General features: G+C 49.2%; 2 protein-coding genes and 1 pseudogene across 2 annotated transcripts in view; 1 reads left to right on the forward strand and 2 right to left on the reverse strand.

Moving 5' to 3' along the window:
* The window catches only part of LOC105551409 (PRAME family member 6-like), a 13675-nt gene extending 11140 nt beyond the window's left edge, over positions 1-2535 (forward strand). The window contains exons 3-4 of the mRNA XM_011996633.1: positions 7-330; positions 1652-2535. Of these exons, the coding sequence (XP_011852023.1) occupies positions 7-330; positions 1652-2213 (886 nt within the window). The 3' untranslated portion in view covers positions 2214-2535. The remainder of the gene's footprint in view (positions 1-6; positions 331-1651) is intronic.
* Positions 2536-13799: 11264 nt separating this feature from the next.
* Positions 13800-15719, reverse strand: LOC105551410 (annotated as a pseudogene).
* Positions 15720-17455: 1736 nt separating this feature from the next.
* Positions 17456-20291, reverse strand: PRAMEF12 (PRAME family member 12). The gene is made up of 3 exons (XM_011996559.1): positions 20005-20291; positions 19040-19615; positions 17456-18120 (listed from the first exon to the last, which is right to left on the reverse strand). The coding sequence occupies exons 1-3, from the start codon at positions 20289-20291 to the stop codon at positions 17559-17561; spliced, it is 1425 nt and encodes a 474-aa protein (XP_011851949.1). The 3' UTR covers positions 17456-17558.
* Between the last annotated feature and the right edge of the window lie 496 nt (positions 20292-20787).

Genomic DNA, 20787 nt, shown 5'->3' on the forward strand with positions numbered 1-20787 from the left:
CCTGTGCTGTAAGAAGCTGAGAATTTTGGGAATGCCCTTCCACAATATCAGAAACATCCTGAAAATGGTGAACCTGGACTGTATCCAGGAGGTGGAAGTGAATTGCAGTTGGATACTGCCCATCCTGACACAGTTTACCCCATACCTGGGCCAGATGAGGAATCTTCAGAAGCTCGATCTCTCCCACGTGGACGTCTCTCACTACGTTTCCACAAAGCAGAAGGAGTTTGTTACCCAGTTCACCTCTCAGTTCCTCAAGCTGCACTACCTCCAAAAGCTTTATATGAACTCTGTATCTTTCCTCGAAGGCCACCTGGACCAGCTGCTCAGGTGAGCGAGGGGGATGAGCTTCCTCTGCAGACCACAGCAGAGCCTATGTTACAGTAAACGCTAGTGGGCATCTACTGTGAGCCAGCCCATGAGGATGTAACAGTGAAGGGGACACTAGAATGTCCACGTATTGTCCCGTTGGTGGCTCTGTCCTGAAATGGGTTTCACACAACCATCCCAATAGAGGTAGGTGAGGTATCTGGGATTACAGGCGTGGGCCACCACACCTGGCTAATTTTTACATTTTAAGTAGAGACAGGGTGTCACCACGTTGACCAGGCTATCTGCAAACTCCTGACCTCAGGTGATCCACCCGCCTTGAGGTCCCAAAGTGCTGGGATTATAGGCGTGAGCCACTGCGCCCAGCCAACAAGATAATTTTTGAGGAGATGATGAGAAGTGGGGAAGTGAAGTGGGCACCGAAGAGGGGGATGCTCAGCAAACCTGCACATTTCAGAATATCAGCTTTGTGCCCCACAGCTTGGTAAGCACGAATGATCCCATCTCTATCCCTGTTGTAATAGGTTGCTTTGAGCTCCAGGTAAATTAATTACCTAGGAAATGCATGATTCTGAAACAGAGGGTCAGGGAGCAGGCAGAAAGAATAGTGAAAGTGATAGATGGTTTGCTGATGATACAGGTGTGTCAGGGATGCCTGCAGCCTGCCCACCCCAGCTGATGTTGCAGGATCCAGTCTGGGTTTGTCCCTTCTGCCTGTGTCTCCACTGGGCTCGTGTGGCCCAGAGATGTGGTTTTCTGCCTGACAGACGAGGAAAGGGAGCTTTAGGGATTCTGTGAACTTGATCCATTCCATAAATGATGGTGAAAAGACTCAGCCTCAAATGGATTTTTTTTTTTTTATACATAGTCTCACCCTGTCACCCAGGCTGGAGTGCAGTGGCAGGATTTCTGCTCTCTGCAACCTCCACCTCCTAGGTTCCAGCGATTCTCCTGCCTCAGCCTCCCAAGTAGCTGGAATTGTAGGCACCAGCCACCACACTTGGCTAATTTTTGCATTTTTAGTAGAGGGGGGTTTTGGCATGATCGCCAGGCTGGTCTCAAACTCCTGACTTCAAGTAATCCGCCAGGCTCAGCCTCCCAAATTCTGGGATTACAGGCGTGAGTTACTGCTCCGGGCCCAAAATGGAAGTGACCTCAATGACAAAGCTCTTCATCACGCAGCATCCTAAGTGTTGACCAGACAATCAGAATGACCCTGGGCTTGGGCAAAATGGTCTTCATCCTTCACCTTGACATTCTCCACCACCCTCCACTCACCCCTATGATTCTCCAGAACTAACTTCTTGCTCTCTCTCCCCAGCTGTCTGAAGACCCCGTTAAAGATCCTCGCAATAACTAACTGTGTGCTTTTGGAATCAGACTTGAGGCATCTGTCCCAGTGCCCGAGTGTCAGTCAACTAAAGACCCTGGACCTGAGGGGCATCAGACTGGCCAATTTATGTCTTGTGCCTCTCCAAGTTCTGCTAGGAAAAGTTGCAGCCACCCTTGAGTACCTGGGCTTAGATGACTGTGGCATCGTAGACTCCCAAGTCAACACCATCCTGCCTGCCCTGAGCCGCTGCTTTGAGCTCACCACCTTCAGCTTCTGTGGAAATCCCATCTCCATGGCCACCCTGGAGAACCTGCTGTGCCACACAATCAGACTCAACAACTTATGCCTGGAGCTGTATCCTGCCCCGCGGGACAGTTATGATGCTGGTGGTACTCTCTGCTGGCGCAGATTTGCCCAACTTCGGGCTGAGCTGATGGGGAGAGTGAGGGACTTACGGCACCCCAAGAGGATCTTGTTCTGTACTGACTACTGTGCTGACTGTGGCAACAGGACATTTTATGGCCTGGAGGTAGATCAGTGCTGCTGTTGAATACCTGCCTATTTGGGTGGATATATCAAATGCTTTCTTCTGGACACTTGAAAACTAAAACCTAGGTCTTACATACATCCTAAAGGGAGCACAGAAACCACCGTTTCAGACACTGGCTCTGAAGTGGGAAAGGAAAGGTGATCAAGCAGTGGCCGGACTTGGGGGAAATGTTGACATGGATTCAATGGGACTTTGGGGACCTGTGTCCTATAGAGTCAAAAATGGGAATGGGAATGTCTAGAGTGGAATTCAGGCTTGAGAATACATGAGGGAGTTCCCCTTCCATGGATGGTTGTAAAGAAACAGTCAGAAATAAAAAGAAACTAAGTGGAAACTATCTGGTGCCCTCTGTTGTCAAGTAACCTGCTTTCCAGTTTAAGTCCCAGGAATCTTCAGTTATTGATGGAAAAAAAAGGCACTGAGTTGTCCAATCAATAAGATGCAGCCCCAGAAAATCAAGGCATTTAAATGAAATTTGGTTATTTTAATCAATTTCCTTCCTTTTTTTTTTTTGAGACAGAGTTTCACTTTTGTTGCCCAGGCTGTAATGTGGAGTGCAATTGACATCTCAGATCACTGCAACCTCCATCTCCACGGTTTAAGAGATTCTCCAACCTCAGTCTCCCAAGTAGCTGGAATTACAGGCATGTGCCACCATGCCCAGCTCATTTTTGTATTTTTAGTACAGACAGAGTTTCATCACTATGTTGGTCAGGCTGGTCTCAAACTCCTGACTTCAGGTGATCCACCCAACTCGGCCTCCCAAAGTGCTGGGATTCCAGGTGTGAGACACTGCGTCTAGCTATTTTTTTGTTTGTTTTTTAAAGGTGTTGTTCTGTCACCCGGGCTAGAGTGCAGTGGCACAATCATAGCTTACTGCAGCCTCAATCTCCTGGGTTCAAGCGATCCTCCCACCTCAGCCTCCTGAGTAGCTAAGACTACAGGTATGTGAGTCACCACGCCTGGATTCTTTTTTAGTAGAGACAAGGTCTTGCTATCTTGCCCAGGCTGATTTGGAACTCCTGAGCTCAAGTGATTCTCCTGCCTTGGCCTCCTAAAGTGCAGGGATTATAAGTATTGGCCTCCTCCAGTTCTTCACTTCTCTTTATACATCTGTTACCTCCTTGTTAGTTTCTGTGGCGGTTCAGTGGGTTAATACTGGTGGACACCCAGGGCCTGGAATATTAGTGGGCAAGAACAGCAAGCCAATCCACATGGAAAGCACCCTCTTCTCAGGGTCTTTCACTGCTCGCCAGATGCTGAGACCCTGGCCACTCCTTGTGAGTCTCCACATGGTTCCAGAAGCCTTAGTTGGTGGACGCACAAGGAGCCACTCTATTCCCGCTGCCCTGGAAGGGGATGTCCATATTGTGTATTAGCTGGAGCCTCTGGGCGGCACCAACCCTTGCTTGTTCCCCTGATGACTAGCAGCCCTTCTTGAATTAAACTGGTTGTAGCCAGTAAAGACAGCCACATTCCCTTTAAATAAAATACTAAAACTATACAGGCATGTAACACTTTTAAAATATTTCCATCTGACATTTAAAAAGATACATCTTTTGGGGAAGCTAGGTCAGATCGATGAAAGATTTTCTCATAACACCTTCCTTCTCTCCCTATCAAGGAAGAGACTAGTGCAGCGTGTTTTGGAATCACACATCATCCAAGGGTGGAGAACGATCAAATGCCTGTGGGTGATGAGTGACCTCCCTGTGCTGAGGAAGCCTGCATAATGGGCACCCAAGTGAAGGATCCTGCTGAGGATTCAGGGGCTGGTGTTGCTGTCAGGGATCTTAGCCAAGAGCCTCAGATTCCCTGTAAAATGAGGATGATGTTGTCCAACAGCTTACAGGACCCTAGTAGGATCCAATAAGATGGTTTATGTTTAGGGCTTGGTACAGGGCCTGGCACATAGTAATATCAATACATCTTGATCTTTTTTCTCTTCTTAGCAGAAGTCCCAGCGTTTTCCACGTTTCAATCTCATCTCCTATTCCTGATAACAGGGAGGAAACAAGAGCCCAGGGCCTGCAATGGGACTCAGCTTCTTCAAGTCACCACAAATTTCATCATGATTCCCCCTAACAGCGGAGCCCCAGGAGCCAGCAGGGGGCAGGGCAGGCCGTTCAGCGCTGGATTCATTCCTAATAAGATAAAAATTTCCAGTCTGTGGGTCTCGGGTGCCATTTGCTCTTAGATCAGACCATATGGTATAATTTAGTGTTGCAAGGACTATATTTTACAGTATTTTTAAAAATTTCCTCTTATGAGCTAGGTGCGGTGGCTCATGCCTGTAATCCCAACACTTTGGGAAGCCGAGGCAGGTGGATCACTTCAGATCAGGAGTTTGAGACCAGCCTGGCCAACATGGTGAAATCCCGTCTCTACTAAAAATACAAAAAATTAGCTGGGCATTGTGGCACTCGCCTGTAATCCCAGCGATTGGGAAGGCTGAGGCAGAACATTTGGTTGAACCCTGGAGGTGAAGGTTGCAGGGAGCCAGGATCATGCCACTGCACTCCAGCCTGGGTGACAGAACAAGAAAAAAATAATTTACTACAATGTAAATATTATTTAAGTATAAAGATTTGTGTTGTAATTTATGTATATGAACGATATAGAACTTTCAAAGAATGCAATGTGGTATTTTAAGAATGGTTAATGGCCAGGTGTGGTGGCTCACGCCTGTAATCCCAGGACTTTGGGAAGCTGAGGCAGGCAGATCACGAGGTCAGGAGTTGGAGACCAGGCTGGCCAACATGGTGAAACCCCGTCTCTACTAAAAATACAAAAAATTAGCTGGGCGTGGTGACGGGCACCTGTAATCCCAGATACTCAGGAGGCTGAAGCAAGAGAAAGAGAATCGCTTGAACCTGGGAGGCAGAGGTTGCAGTGAGCCGAGATCGCGCCACTGCAGTCCAGCCTGGGTGAAAGAGGAGGACTCCGTCTCAAGCGGGGGCAGAAAAAGAATACTTAACTTGGTTTGGAATCTCAAAACAAATGAGATTTTAAAACTAATTTTAAAGACACTGAACAATAATCCTTTCTTCTTTAAAATATATTTAGAATAACACAATTTTAGCTTTGAAAGGAAACATGACAGTTTTTAAAAATATTGAGTTTATTTTATTTTAATTTAAGACAAGTTCTCACTCTGTCATCCAGGTTGGAGTGCAGTGGCATGATCACGGCTCACTGCAGCCTCAACCTCCCAGGCTCAGGTGATATTCCTGCTTCATTTCCCCTAATAGCTGGAACAACAGGCATGAACCATCATACCTGGATTATTTTTGTATTTTTAGTGGAGACCAGGTTTCACCATGTTGCCCAGGCTGGTCTTGAACTTCTGGGCTCAAGTGATCCACCTGCCTCGACCTCCCAAACTGCTGAGAGTTAGCCCTTAAAGGCGTGAGCCACCACACCCAGCCCTAGGTTTATTTGTTTGTTTGTTTGTTTGTTTGTTTATGTTGGAGATGGAGTCTCACTCTGTTTCCCAGGCTGGAGCACAGTGGCATGATCTCAGCTCACTGCATCCTCCACAATCCAGGGTTCAGGTGGTTCTCCTGCCTCAGCCTCCTGAGGAGCTGGGATTACAGGCATGTGCCACCATACCTGGTTAGTTTTGGTAGTAGTATTAGTATTTTTTAGTAGAGACGGGGTTTCACCATGTTGGCCGGGCTGGTCTCGAACCCCTGACCTCAGGTGATGTGCCTGGCTCAGCCTCCCAAAGTGCTAGGACTACAGGCGTGAGCCACCATGCCCGGCCTATTTTTTTCTTTATAGCAGTTTTAGATTCACAGAGAAACTAAGCAGAAAGTCCAGAGTTCTCATCTATCCCCTTCCTCCTTCAATATACAGCACCCCCACAGGATCAACACCCACATCGGCGCAGAGCATTCGGCACAGTCAATCAGCCACATGGACACATCACTATCACCCAATGTCTATAGTTTACATGACGGATCATTGCTGGTTTTTACATTCTATGGATTTTAACAAAGGGATAATGGCATGTATCCACCATTAGAGCATCATGCAGAGTCGTTTTGTTTCCCTAAAAGTCCTCTGTCCTCTTCCCATTCATCCCACTGTACTCCCAACCCGTGGCAACCACTGGACTTTCTACCATCTCCATAGAAAAAGGCAAAAGTCTTTTCCGGAATGTCTAACAGGATGAGTCTTTTCACATCGCCTTCTTTCACTTGTACCATAACGTGCATTTAGGAATCTCTCATGTCTTTTTATGGCTTCAGAATAGCTCACTGACTGGATAGTCACTGACTGAAGGGCATCTTGCTTGCTTCCAAGTTTTGGCGATTATGAATAAAGTTGCTATAAACATCCAGGTGTGGGTTTACTCATTTTGTTAAATACCGAGGACTATGATTACCAAATTGTAGGGGAATGGTATGTTTTACAAGGATTTTTTCTTTATTGACAATCTCACTTGTTCGGTATCACTGCTAAAGGTCAGGAACTTTGTCATCCTGGGGTCCCACTGCTGAGCAGGGAACCTGGCACTCGGTAGCAAATGCTGTTGACCACGTGATGCATGGAAGTGTTTGTCATCAGTATAGCCACTAAATTGCTAACTTAGGGATGTCAACAGCTCGCTACCAATAAGAGAAATAAATTGGATTATGGGAAAAAAAGCCCTTTTGATACTGTGGCTACTCCATGTGTGTCATGAAAGTCCAGCAATTGGCCAGGCGCAGTGGCTCACGTCTGTAATCCCAGCACTTTGGGAGGCTGAAGCAGGCGGATCACTTTAGGTCGGGAGATTGAGACCAGCCTGGCCAACATGGTTGAAACCGTGTCTCTATTCAAAATACAAAAATTAACTGGGCGTGGTGGCACATACCTGTAGTCCAAGCTACTGGGGAGGCTGAGGGAGGACAATTGCTTGACCCAGGAGGTGGAGGTTGCGGTGACTGAAGATTGTGCCACTGCACTCCAGCCTGGGCAGCAGAGCGAGACACCATAACAAGAAAAAGAAAAACAAAACAAAAGGAAGTCCAGCATGGTAAGAGGTACATAGAGGCACATGTGGGTGAGCTTCATTTGTTTTCCATCCTTTTGCCTTTCTCTGGACAGAATTCTCAATGCAAAACATTCCAAAAACACAGAGCAAATATCTCCTCTAATCTTCCCGTTATCCCAGACTTCTCTCCAGCATATATGTGCTAGTGTCTTCCAGATATTTCTGTGACTTGCTACACAGAAGATCAGATCAAATGGACATGTGCCTAAAAAGGTGGTGACTTGCCAGATCTGGACTCACTTTGCAGGGTGCTGGGACCTCTCCGAGAACCAAGCGGTAGCTCCAGGCGCCAGGGCTGCGGGCTCTTCTGTGCATCTTCAGGAGCTTTTATTGACCTTTCTCAGCACAGCCCCCTCCTCAATTACCAACTTCCAATCCGAAAATGACATCCCACTAGATCCGGAACTGCCACCCAGCTAACCCTGCTTGAGTTTTCAATTTTCCTCTCAAAAGGTGATTAAATTAGATAGGCATTTATGAAAGTGAAAGAATTAATAATAGGATGAAGGTCAGAAACTCATGTGTTCACTTATTCCACAAACACTGGTAAAGTTTGACTAACATGTGACCTTCACAGTGATACAGGGAAGGATTTATATATATTTACATATATATATATATGTATTTATTTATTGCAGAACCTTTGGCCACATTGAAAGTATCAAAATGTTCCAGATTTAAAACAGCTTCAAGAAGACAGTGATGTTATCCTTAAAAAACACAATAAAAATCTCAGTGTATCCACTGGTCACCTGGGTTTTGTGCTACCTAACATGGTAGATCATATGCCCATTTGGGCGGAAGACAGGAGCTACTGAGGGCGTAATTTATCTCAAGGTTAAGGTCAAGGCTTCACTAAAAGAAATCAGGTCTACATTACAAAGTAAGGAGGGGGCTGGGCCGGACCGGACTGAGTGTTCTAACGGGACCCTGGGAGGGAACCAAGACAACATAAAACATGGCAGGTATTTTGAGGGCATCTGGACAAAAGGATTGAAAGACTGTTTTTTAGATTGAGTTTAAAAATTATAAAAATGTAATTACAAAAGAGATAATACAGACTCTTAAAGCATCACACTTTCTTTGAGGGCAGAGAGGGCAGATACAGTCTTGGTTCCTACTGGAAGGTGAAGCATCATGACTCACAAACATGATGGGCTTCCCTCAGAATACCAGCTTGGGAAGAGTGAATCTGAGTGTGTGAGCTGGGGCAGAGCCCAGAGAGGAGCAGTGTGGTCAGACGTAAGAAGGGAGACTTTTCAATCCGGAAGCATGGATGGTGGAAGCTGTGTCTGCAGACTTTGGGAGAGAAATGAACCCCTTGGGGGATTCTGCACCATCCCCAGGACCCCAGTGAGAATCCTGCCCTTTGGGGGGTATTTCTACCATGTTCTGGTTGCCTGTGCTTCTGAAGGTGCTCCTCTGCTGTCCAGGTCAGAGCACCCTTCGGAGCCCATCTGAAGGGACAGCCTGACCTCAGTTCCACTCACAGAATTTCTACTGGGATTCCAAAGCTTCTCCTGGGCTTTTGATCAGGGTCTCTAAAATATTGCTGAACTTCTGTTTTCCTCCCCAAGCCTGCGCTGTCGGGGAAACCGAGTCCTCTGCTTCCTGGAAATGTCAGCCAACCTCTCCTGCACCCAGGAGTATGGCCACAAACAATGCTAAGAGATATTCTCCCTGGAATCAGCAGTGACCAATAAATTCTCCCCAAATTCTACTGAGCGATTTGGGTGCACCCAGGAAGGCACAAAGCAGGGAGCTCCTCAGCTGCTGCTCTGACCCTGAAGTGGCACCCGGGACTGATGGAGGGAACCTTGTCTAACTTGCACAGGAAGAGTTGACTCCTCTGGTTTTCCTAGAAGTGCCAGGCTGTTGGCAAAGCCTGGCACAGGTCCTGGTGGAGGGGCCATCCCTTCCCAGGCTCCCCTGGCCCAGTCTTAGAATGGGTGAGGCTGCACCTGGAGAGTAGTGAGTCTGTTTCTGAGGCAGGGCATTTCCTTTCTTGTGGTGTGTGCCCTCTGTGCATTTCTAACAGTGAAAAATCTCTGACCAGGCCCTGCTGGCCTCCTCTAGTCCTCAGGAGGGTCTCATTCCAGATCGCATTTATGACTGTCTTTCCCAAGACCAGGGGCTGGTCCTCTTTTTTCCTCCAATAAAGATCTGAGGAGAAGGTCACTCTGAGAGCAGGATGTTGAGGGAGGTGCCTGCAGCAGACTGGGGTGGGGGAAGTCTGGGAACTCCCTGCAGGCTGGATGGAGCCAGGGGCACTAAGGACAAGAACAGGGTCCAGAAAGGGAGTGACCCAGAGGAGCTGATGGGGGCCAGATTAAGAGTGGAGGAGAAAGATGGCAGCAGGGTTGGGGACTCGGTTCTCTGACTCTCACAGAGCCACATCCCTGATAAACTGGGGACTTGGGTCTGAGACCCTGAAAGGACTTGGACCTGGATGTGGGGCTGTGAGTTTCCAAGGACTTTTGATTTCGCCCTGGTCTACATGAGGTTCCAGTGGCTGCCCGACCCCACCCCAGGGACAGAGAGGCAGTCTAGCGGGGAAACCTGGGGAGAGAGAGTCCGTGGCGAGCACCCACCCTGGATGCAAACACAAGGGACAGGTCAGAGGGAGGAAGCCTTGGCGTGTGGCCAGGGGAAGAGAAGCACTTTGGATATGGGACAGTTCTGTCTCTGCACTTGTCACAGCCTCACAGGACTGTGAGAATTGAACTTTGCAGGAGGGAATGAGGGAGAATGGGGTCTGGGCTGGAGTCCCTGTCATCAGGTGACCCCCATCTACTCCTGCAAACCAGGGGAAGGTCTTGCTAGATGTAAGTCAATCCCGGGCCTATCAGACTGCCTGGCACTTTCTCATGGACCCAGAAGGAGCACAGTGATCCTCGGTCGAAAAAATCTTGCATTGTCCAGGGCTGAGGATTGTCAGGTGGCCCTGGAGGGGAAGACTCTGGGGAAAACCACAGAGAAGATTTTGGAATATTTGACACTCTTGGAACATTTGACACTCTTAACGCCCAATGCCTCCCCTTCCTATTAGTTGGGCGTGGTGGCAGGAGAATTATTAGTATTAGTATTACTTATTAGTATTAGCATTAGTATTGTTTATCTGAAAACAGAGAGAGAAAAGCTGGTTTCTGTCTCCTTTTTATATCATAACTCAAGGTGCCCTGGGGATCTCGAGTGCATGGAGCAGGGAGTCTGAAGGAGTTTGTCCTTTGAATATGAACCCATGGGAAGTAGGTGTGTATTCTGTGGCCATACTCACTGGCCTCTTTGCTTAGTGGAGACAGAAGGGCCCAGGGCCCACCCCCGAGCCTTTGCTTCCCGGGACCCCTCTCTATCTTTCCATGTGCATGCCTGAGGGGGTTCCTGGTCCTCACCCATCCACACTGGCTCTTCTTGAGATGATGCATCTACTGTACACCTGCAGGTGACCTTGTGTAGAAAGAATTCCAAAAACCCACATGGGTCCACATAGAGTGAGGCTGCCTCTAGACAGGTACAGGAACCCCAAGCCTCTTAGCCACTGCCAGAGCCTGAGACTGGGGCACTCACATGGAGACAAATGCATGAGGTTTTAGAAGAGGCTGGGTTGGTGGGAGCAGAGGAGGGCACGGATGGAAAGCAGGGGTTCCTGGAAGCTTCACGGCCAGAGGCACTTGGGAGGGGAGAAGGCATCATGGAGAGAAAGGTCAGGGCTCCTTCCATGCCCTGAGGTCACAGCGGGTTTCCCTCTCTCCCAGCTCCTCCCTGGGCTCCTGTGTTGGGGAGTCAGGGCTGGCTCAGCTGGGGATCTTTGGTGAGTGGGAAGGACATAGGGCACTCGGGGTCTCAAGTTCAACTTTTAACATGATCCTCAAATGAGAGGTTTCACCCAGTGGCCTCCAGTCCACAGACCCCATGTCTTCTTGCTGGACTCCTGGGGGAGCTGCCCAGCCAGGGACATGAGATGTTTCACTTTTGTCTGCCAAGTGCAAAGCCGTCTTAATCTACGTGAGGCCAGCTCCGTACGGGAGGGTTGTGGTCCGCAGGACTGGTAGCCCAGCCCACCAGCTTCAGGCCCTCCCTGGTTAGACAGTGGAGCCTGACCAGTGACCCTCACTTTCCCGCCTAGGAGTTTGTCTCTCTCCCACCACCACCCATGGCACCCACGTCGCACACACCGAGGAGCATCCAAAGGCCAGCGCTGATCTGTCCTTGGCCCCCTCCCATGCTGGTCAGTGCCCAAAGTCCAGAGGGTTCAAGACAGCAGGAGGATAGGGACTCAGCCCTGCCTCGAGCATGCGCACACCCACCTAGGCTGCAATAGCATCTGGGCTCCACCCCAATCCCTCTCCAAAATTAGAGCAGGTGCCATGAGAGACCAGGCAGTGGCAGCAGGCACCTCCAGCCACAGGGGAAGGGGAAAACTCCTGGGCCCTCCAGAGCACTGGGGGGCGTCAGTTGGTAATTGCAACCTGGGCAGCTTCTGTTGCACCTTTGGATCTACTGCCCTACCAACTCAGGAGGACCAGGATTCCCTCTTGTCCCAGGCTCCCATCAGCTCCAAAGTGTACACAGCCTCGGCTGTGCCCTCTCTCTGTATTTCCCCACAGAGGGGACAGGCGAGATGAAGGTTCACAGCAGCTCTGGCCAACGCTGCACAAACAAACCCAATGCTCCTGGGTCTGGTTTAACGAGCCCCAACTGCGCTCTTTTCAAGAAGATTGCAGGCTAACAGCACGCAGTGAGGAGTGAGGTCGAGGCTTGGTAGAGGCTTCAGACCTGGGAGCAGGTCCCGTTTAGCCATGAGAGGGTATGGGTGACACAATTTGCTGCCTCAGTGACATGGGGCACAGGCCTGGCCCACAACCCTGCCAAGGGGGGTGTCTGTAACAGTGGATCACGGTCCACAGGCCCAGCAATCGGGAGCGTCAGGCTCTGTGGTCACCCCTGTGGTGGGCGGATCTTGGAAATACAGCCTCAGGAGGATTTCCACAGAACCTCCCCTTTGAGGCCCAGGAACTTGACACTGTTAGCAGGGCGGGCACAGTGGCCGCACAGCTGACCAGGTCATTGAACCAGGTGCCATTTCTGCTTCCCAACCAGGCCCCTGGAGCACGGCCCCAGCTCTGCTTTCTGAACCTGGCAACCACACTTCATGTGCAAGCATGGCACCACCCCAAGCCCATCTCCTCAGGGCCGCTGTCTGCCCAATCTTTTGTGCCCGACTGAGTTGCTCCCCAAAGGTGAAAAAGTAAGGAAAAAAAACAGATGACTTAAGAGAAAAATGGGTGAAGACCATTGGCACACCTGTAATCCCAGCACTTTGGGAGGCCAAGGTTGGTGGATCACTCAAAGCCAGGAACTCAAGACCAGCCTGGTCAACACGACAAAACCCTGTCTCTACTAAAAATACAGAGGCCGAGGCGGGCGGATCACAAGGTCAGGAGGTCAAGATCATCCTGGCTAACACAGTGAAACCCCGTCTCTACTAAAAATACAAAAAATTAGCCAGGCGTGGTGGCGGGCACCTGTAATCCCTGCTACTCGGGAGGCTGAGGCAGGAGAATGGTGTGAACCCAGGAGGCGGAGCTTGCAGTGAGCCGAGATGGTGCCACTGCACTCCAGCCTGGGCGACAGAGCGAGACTCCGTCTAAAAAACAAACAAACAAACAAAAACAAACAAACAAACAAACAAAAAATATTAGCCAGGCTTGGTGGCACATGCATGTAGTCCCAGCTCCTTGAGTGGTTGAGGCATGAGAATCACTTGAGCCCTGAAGGAAAGGATGGCAGTCAGCCCAGATTGCACCATTGCACACCAGCTGAGGAGACAAAGTGAGATTTTTGTCTCCAAAAATAAAAGAAAAAGAAAAGAACAAGAATTGGTAAGAATTTATCAAAATGATCTAATTTTATATGGTTGTTATGATGTTCTCAAGCTGAACCTCAATCACAGACAAATTAGTACTGCATTATTTTTCCATCAGTAACTCAATAACTAGAGATTTCTGATGTACAAATCGCTAAAGTAAGTCAATCAAATACAGAGGACACCAGAAAGTGTTCACTGAGGTTCTCTTTATTTCCGATATTTCTTTGTAACCATCTTTGCAGGGATAACATTCTCATGACTATAGAACTTTAGGTTCTGTCTCTGACTCTGCAGGACATGGGTCCCTGAAGGTCTCACTGACTCCACCTCAACGTTTTCCTCCAGTCTTGCCCCCTGCTGGTATGTTTTTTCCATTGTACTGAGCACTTGCCTGAAGCAAAGAGTTCAGTGCTTCCTTTAAGCTGTACATGTGGCCTGGGCAAAGTCGCTCATGCCTGCAATTCCAGCACTTTAGGAGACCGAGGTAGGAGAATCCCATGTGCCCAGCAGTTTGAGACCAGCTGGGGCAACATAGCGAAACCCTGTCTCAAATTTTTTTAATAAAAATCTTAGAATTATTAAAAAAGAAATAAGAAATAAGAAAAATAACTTGCACGTACATACTAGATTTTAGTGTCTAGGTGCCTGGAAGAGAACTTTGGATGTATCTACCCCGCTAGGCATGCCTTCCCTGGCAGCAAAGATGGAGCTCCAGTTCCTCAGACGGTGGGTGATGAGCCACAGGAAGGGCAGGGGGTGGGACCAATGAAGATCCTCCTGGGCTGCCTGACTTCCCTCAGTGTGCGCATCAGCTCAGCCCGAAGTGGAGTGAAGATCTCCCAATCGACAGGAACCAAGGAATTCAAACTCTCCCAAGGGGCGGAGTATGTCTCCAGGCTTAACTTGCTCAGCCCACTGGTGTGGCGCAGTAGGTCCTTCAGGGCATCCACAGACATGAAATTTCGACCGAAGTAGAAAGTGGTGAGCTGGGAGCAGCGGCTCAGACCGGGCAGGATGGCACTGAGTTGGGAGTAGTGGATCTGACAGCCCTCCAAGATGAGGGTCTCGAGAGTGGCAGCAACTTTCTCTAGCAGAGCTCCGAGGGGCTCAAGACTGAGGCGGAACAGCGGCACGTAGCTGAGATTCAGATGCTTCAGGTAACCGAGGCTTGGGTACTAGGAGAGACACTTCACGTCCTCTTCCAATAGGTAGCCACAAGTCAATTCCAAGTTCTCCAAAGGGTTCTGGAGGCACCTGTAGAGATCAAGAAGTTAGTTCTGGGCAATGGTACCAGTTAGATGAAGGTAGTGGGGAATAACCTCAAGGGAAATGTCTGCTTCACCCAAACACAAGTTTATTCCCATCATGTGATGGTGGTCCGCATGCAAGTTGCTGCGTGATGAGGACTCTGGTCATTCAGGACAGTCCCATTTTAGCCTCGGCCCTTTCGCCATTGCTTGTGTGATTGATTCAAGGCTGCAAAATCTCTAAAGCCTTTTTGCTTCACTTTTTAGCAGAAAACTTCATCTCTGGGCCACAGGTACCCAGTGGGAGATGTGCACAAAGAACTCACCTCAGCAAGGTCTAGGGACATCAGCTAGGGCTACGTGCCGGCAGGGGCTCCCTGACATGCCTGCATCTGCAAACCACCTATCACTTTTTACCACTCTCACGCCTACTCCCTCAGCCTCCGTCCTGGAAGCACTCATTTCCCATGTCAATTACCTTTCCTGGAGTTCAAAACAACCTTTTACAGACAGGGAATTAGAGACAGAATCATTCGTGATCACTAAGCTGGTGAGGACAGAGCTTCTACTGTGACATGCACAAGTTTGATGTGCTTTTCCTTCTTTCATAGCCTCCTCTATTACCTCTTTTATATCATATCAACTTGAAACACACCTTGAAAAAAGAAATTCACATGCGCACCCTCAGTAGAGCTGAAACCCCCACTAACTAGCTTGTACATGATGTCCTTCTCTAGCCTCTACCCCAAGTGCCCCCCCTGCCCACATTGGAGCGATCCTGTGATAGCCGCTCCAGGACATGGAGCCCTGAATGGGACAATGTGTTGACATTCTGGTGTCCCCTTCACTGTGACGTTGCCCCTGACTGGCACACAGTACATGCCTTCCAGTGTTTGCTGTAACAAAACAAGGCTGTGCTGTGGTCTGCAGAGAAAGTGCGCAATCCTTTCTCACCTGATCAGCTGTTCCAGGTGCCCACTGAAGAAGGTGACCAATTTTATTTTAAGCAACTAGAGATGTTCCAGCCTGAGGAACACAGAGCTGAATTTGGCGACTAACCGTCCCTCAAGGTCATTGTCTGACATGTAATGATGGCACCTGGAGAAAATGAGTTTGCGAAGATTCTTCATCTCCTTCAGGTAACAACGAAGCTTTCTTATCAGATGCGGCCAAGACATGTTGCGGATTTCCAGCTCCTGAATACTATCCAGGTGGATTAATGTCAATGGTTTTCTGAGATATTTAATCGGCGTTAGATAATTCACCAACTTGCTACAGCACAGGTGTACTAAACCTCTCCTTTGATAAACCCACTGAAAGAGGTATCTCAGGCATTCATCCTGGGGTATTTAAATGTTTTTCAATAAGAGCAATTCTTATTCATTGATCTTTAAAATTCATTTTGAATGTGTCATTTCATTTGAGACTCAAAACCACATTAAGCATTTTTAAAATATTGCACTACATACTTTAAAGCACTAAATTCCTGTTATATGTTAACATTTCAATTTGAATCTTAAATGTGTTATATGTAAATCACAAATACATATTTATTCTCTATAAACATTTACATAACAGCAGATTTTTGGAGATACCACTCAATATCATCCTTTTTGCATCAATAAATTACAACAGATGGTCTCACCTACCAGCAGATGGCACATGAGTCTCATGGACTGGAAATTTTCTCTCAGGATCACTAGTGATGAACTCAGGCCTTCCCCGCCCACCCCACCCTCTGCTGGCTGCTGAGGCTCTGCTGTTTGGGGGAATCACGATTAAGTAGTGGTGGTGTGTAGCAGCTGAGTCCCGTTGCCTGCCCTGGGATCCTACTGCCTCCCCATTATCAGAAATGGAAGATGACATAGAATAATGCTGGGACTTCTATTAGGAGAGGGAAAACAAGAACAAGATGTATGTATTGAGCTCTTACTGTATGCTAGGCCCCGTTCCAAGTCCTGACCATGCACCATCTCACTGGGTCCTACAACGGTCTCATAGGATGGCAGGCATCATCGTCCTTATTTTACAGAGAATCTGAGCTTCTTGCCTATTTCATGCCCAATAGCACCAGCCCCTGAGTCCTCGGCAGGGTTCTACACTTAGGTGCGTGTTGTGGAGGGTCCTTCAGCACAGGTGTGGTCACTAATTACCCCCAGGCACTTGATCGTTATCCACCCTCTGAGGATGTGTGATTCCAAATACAATGCACTAGTCTTCCTTGACAGGGAGAAAGGCGAGGTGTTAAGAAAAGGTCTTTCATCGATGTTATAGGTATTATATGCCTACATAATGCAAGCATTTTGCTAAAAGGGAATTTGGATGTCTTTATTGGCCACAACTGCTTTAATTCAGCAAGGGCCACTACCCACCGTGAGGACAGGCATGGGTTGGTGATGCCCTGAGGCTGCTGCTCACACAGTCTGGAGCTCCCCTTCCAGGGCAGGGGCCATGCCTTGGGCAGTGAAGTCCTTTCCCAGTACAGGTAACGGTCAGGAACTGAGGGTTCTGGATCCACCCATTCGGAGTAAACAGGGTCTCGGCATCTGGACAGAAGCGAGGGCCCTTGAGAAGAAGGGGCTGAACTTCAGTAGCTGACACTCACTTTCCACTTAGAATGCTCCAGGCCCTGTGTGTGTCTCTCATGTGCATTAACCCACTAAGTAGTCACAGAGAATAGCAAGAAGGTAACAGATGCCCAGAGAGAAGTAAAGAAAAGGAGGGAATTGATCCAAATGATCAAATTCCATTTTAATGGCTTGATTTCTGGGAGCTGAAACTCTTTTGTCACAGACAAATCAGTGCCGCCTTTCCTCCATCAGTAACTTGAGACTTCTTAGGTTTACATTGTTAAGCCAGGTGAAGTAATCATGGAGGACACTAGACAGTTTCCATTTAGTTTCCCTTTATTTCTGACTGATTCTTTACAACCATCCATGCAGAGGTAACTCTCTCATGTGTCTCTCCTACCTGATTTTCACTCTAGCAGTTCAGATTCCCATTTCTGTTTCTCTGGGACACAGATCTCTAAAGATTCCATCAACTCCAGCTCAACTTTTCCCCCAGTCCCACCACTTCTGCATCCATGGTGCGTCTGTGCTCCCTTTAACATACACTCATGGCCTAGGATTCAGTTCCCAAATAACCAGAATAAAGTTCTAAATACATCCACCCTGATGGACAGGCATTCAGCAGAGGCAGTGACTGGGCTCCAGGTCATAGGAGGCCCTGATGCCACAGCGAGGGCAGGGGACAGTGCTGAACACAACAGTCTTGGGCTGCCTTAAGTCCCTCAGTGTCTTCATCAGCTCAGCCCCAAATTGAGCAAATCTCCCCCAGCAGAGAGCACCCTGGGCATCATAACTCTCCAGAGGGGCAGGGTACAGCTCCAGGCTCAGCTTGCTCAGCCCGACGGTGTGGCGCAGCAGGTTCTCCAGGGCGGCCGCGGAGATGAGGTTCCCACAGAAGCTCAAGGTGCTGAGCTGGGAGCAGCGGCTCAGGGCAGGCAGGATGACGCTGAGTTGGGAGTCCGTGATCCCACAGTCCTCTAAGTCCAGGGTCTGCAGGGTGGCCTCAACTTGCTCTAGCAGAACGGCGAGGGGCTCAGGGCTGAAATGGGTCAGTGTGATGCCCCTCAGGTCCAGCTCCTTTAGCTGACGGATGCTCGGGCACCAAGAGAGATGCTTCAAGTCCGACTCTGACAGCAGGCAATCGGTCATGACGACCGTCTCCAAGGGGGCCTGGAGACATCTGGGAGAGAACAAGAAGGAGATAGAGGAGAGTGGTGGGAAGACCTCAGGGTGAGAGATGACAGTCTCCACAACCCAAGGCTGCTCTGCTCATCCGAGGATAGTCAGCGCCTGGGGTGTGGGAACGGAGACTCTGCTCCTTCAGGACAGTCCCAATTGAGGCTCAGTCCTTCACCATCACTCAGGTGACTGGGTCAAGCCCATGAACTCTAAGGCTCCCTTTCTTCATCTGTCAGGCAGAAAACCACATCTCTGGGCCACACGAGCACCGTGGAGACACAGACATAAAGAACAACCCAGGCGGGATCCTGCAACATCAGCTGGGGTGGCCAGGCTGCAGGAGTCCCTGACACGCCTGTATCAGCAGCAAACCGTCTATCCTTTCTCCCTTCTTCACTCCTGCTCCCTCACCCTCTATTCCATCATCATGTATTTCCCATACATTAGTTACCTGACTTGGAGCTCAGAGCATTTTACTGACAGAGGGAGAGACAGGATTCTGCCTGTTCACTAGGCAGGTGAGGACAGAGCTTCTATTTTAAAACAGAGGGGTGTGATGGGCTTTCTCTTCTTTAGTGCCCTCTTCACCTCCCTATTTCCCATCATCTTAACTTAGACACACATCCTCGGGAGGAATTCACAAATGCACTCTCACTAGATCTGAACCCGCAGTTGCTAGCATCCTAGCGTGGCAGCCTCTCTATAGCATCTAGCCCAGGAGATCCCGCTGGCTTATTGGGATGGTTGTGGGACACCCATTTTAGGACAGAGCTGCCAACAGGACAATGCATGGACATTCTAGTGTCCTCTTCACTGTGACCTCGTCACAAGCTGGCTCACAGTAGATACCCCCTGGTGTTTACTGTAACAGAGAAAGGCTCTGCTGTGGTCTGCACAGAAAACTCACCACCCTTCCTCACCTGAGCAGCTGGTCCAGGTGGCCTTCGAGGAAAGAGACAGAGTGCATGTAAAGCTTCTGGAAGGAGTCCAGCTTGAGGAACTGAGAGGTGAACTGGGTGATAAACTGCTCCTTCTTGTCTGGGGGAATGCAGGCAGACACATGGATGTTGAAGAGAACAAGTTTGCGGAGATTCCTCATCTGGCCCAGGTAAGGGGCGAACCTTATAAGAATGGACAGCTCCCAGGGGCAGCACACTTCCACCTCCCGGATACAGTCTAGTTCCACCATGTTCAGGACCTCTATGATACTGTGGATGGGCATTCCAAAAATCTGCAGCTCCTTGCAACACACATGCAGTAAGCCTTTTCTCTGTTTGCCCCACTCTAAGAAGCGGGTGAGGCATTCATCCAGCCTCCCATTCTTGAAGCAAAGGTCTAAGGTCACCAACAAGGGCTGCTGCCCACCCAGCCTTGCACAGTTCTCTGCTGTTTGTCTCTTACTCAGGGCCTCTGGGGAGGGTGCAGAAGCTCCAGACCATATGCCCCAGAAGTTCTCATCCACATCCCGCAAGTCCAGCACTTGAAGTTTCCACCGCCTGTGGGTAAAAGAGATGAGAGGTTCCAGATTTACTCAACGATTTGAGCTTTTATCCACATCCTAGACATCAGTGACTCCCCTCCCTGCTGCTTCTCCCACTCTCTGTCTTTTCTCCATCCCTCTTTCTCCTTGAAACCTGCCTGGTCCCCACTGCTAGTGTCTTCAATTGCCACTGGGAGGAACCCGGTTCCTGATCCTTCAGTGAGCCCTGCATGGTGAGCAGTCCTTTCCCAGAGGAGCTGGACAATGGCCAAGGCCTCTCTGAGCTTCCTCCCCAGCCGCATCAGAAGCCTTTGGGCCACCTTTGGGCCTCCCACTCCTTCTGACCCAGCCAACCCTACCCTGGATGTCTGGGCCCTCCCCACCTGGCCAGCTGGGTCACCTCACCTGGGGCGAACCTTCTGGGCAAGCAGTGCATCAAGCCCCTCCAGCACAGCTCCAAAGGTCTCCAGAGGACGCGACTTCATCAGGGACCCTAGAGGAAGGCAGGTGAAGGGCCAGGCCTGCACCATAGTTTTCAGGGTCTCGCAGCATCTCCTGGTAAAGGCCTCTATGAACAGAGAGGGAAAGAGCTCCCTGGGCAGCTCCTCCAGGGTGGGGATGGCCAAGGCTCCGTCCCTCAGCAGACTCTGCTCAGCCAGCTCCAGGAGTCTGGGTGGGGCCTGGAGGCTCATGCTGATGAATCTACATGGAAAACTTTCAGAGAAAGAGCATGATTCTTATGGCAAATCACATTACTTCATCATCTCCTAGTGCCAATGCTATTGCTCTGGTAGTGATGGAAAGGTAATTAGTTCACCCCAATTCCACTCTGCACTTTCTGGACACAAATCCGTAATTCTGCTCCTGCTGGTACCATGAAGATTGTCTTCCAAACGATGAGGAGGGGGTAGGTGACCACTGGCCCATTCATTTTCAACCATTGCTGCACTAAATCTCAGTAACACTGGGAAGCGTTGCTGAGGATCCTGAAAGCTAAGCTCCACCTTTTCAAGAAAATATTTCTTGTCACTTACCACCCTAAAACAATGGAATGAGAATGTCCTGTGGCCCCACACAGCCGACATTCTCAGTTCCCACAATGAACATGGTTGCAGAAGACTAAAGGGACTCCTTGGAATCAGTGCCATTATTTTGTATTTTGAAAAATTGTAACAAGAAATTGTGAAA

The sequence above is a fragment of the Mandrillus leucophaeus genome, unplaced genomic scaffold, assembly GCF_000951045.1.
Source record: "Mandrillus leucophaeus isolate KB7577 unplaced genomic scaffold, Mleu.le_1.0 Scaffold52, whole genome shotgun sequence".
NCBI lineage: Eukaryota > Metazoa > Chordata > Mammalia > Primates > Cercopithecidae > Mandrillus > Mandrillus leucophaeus.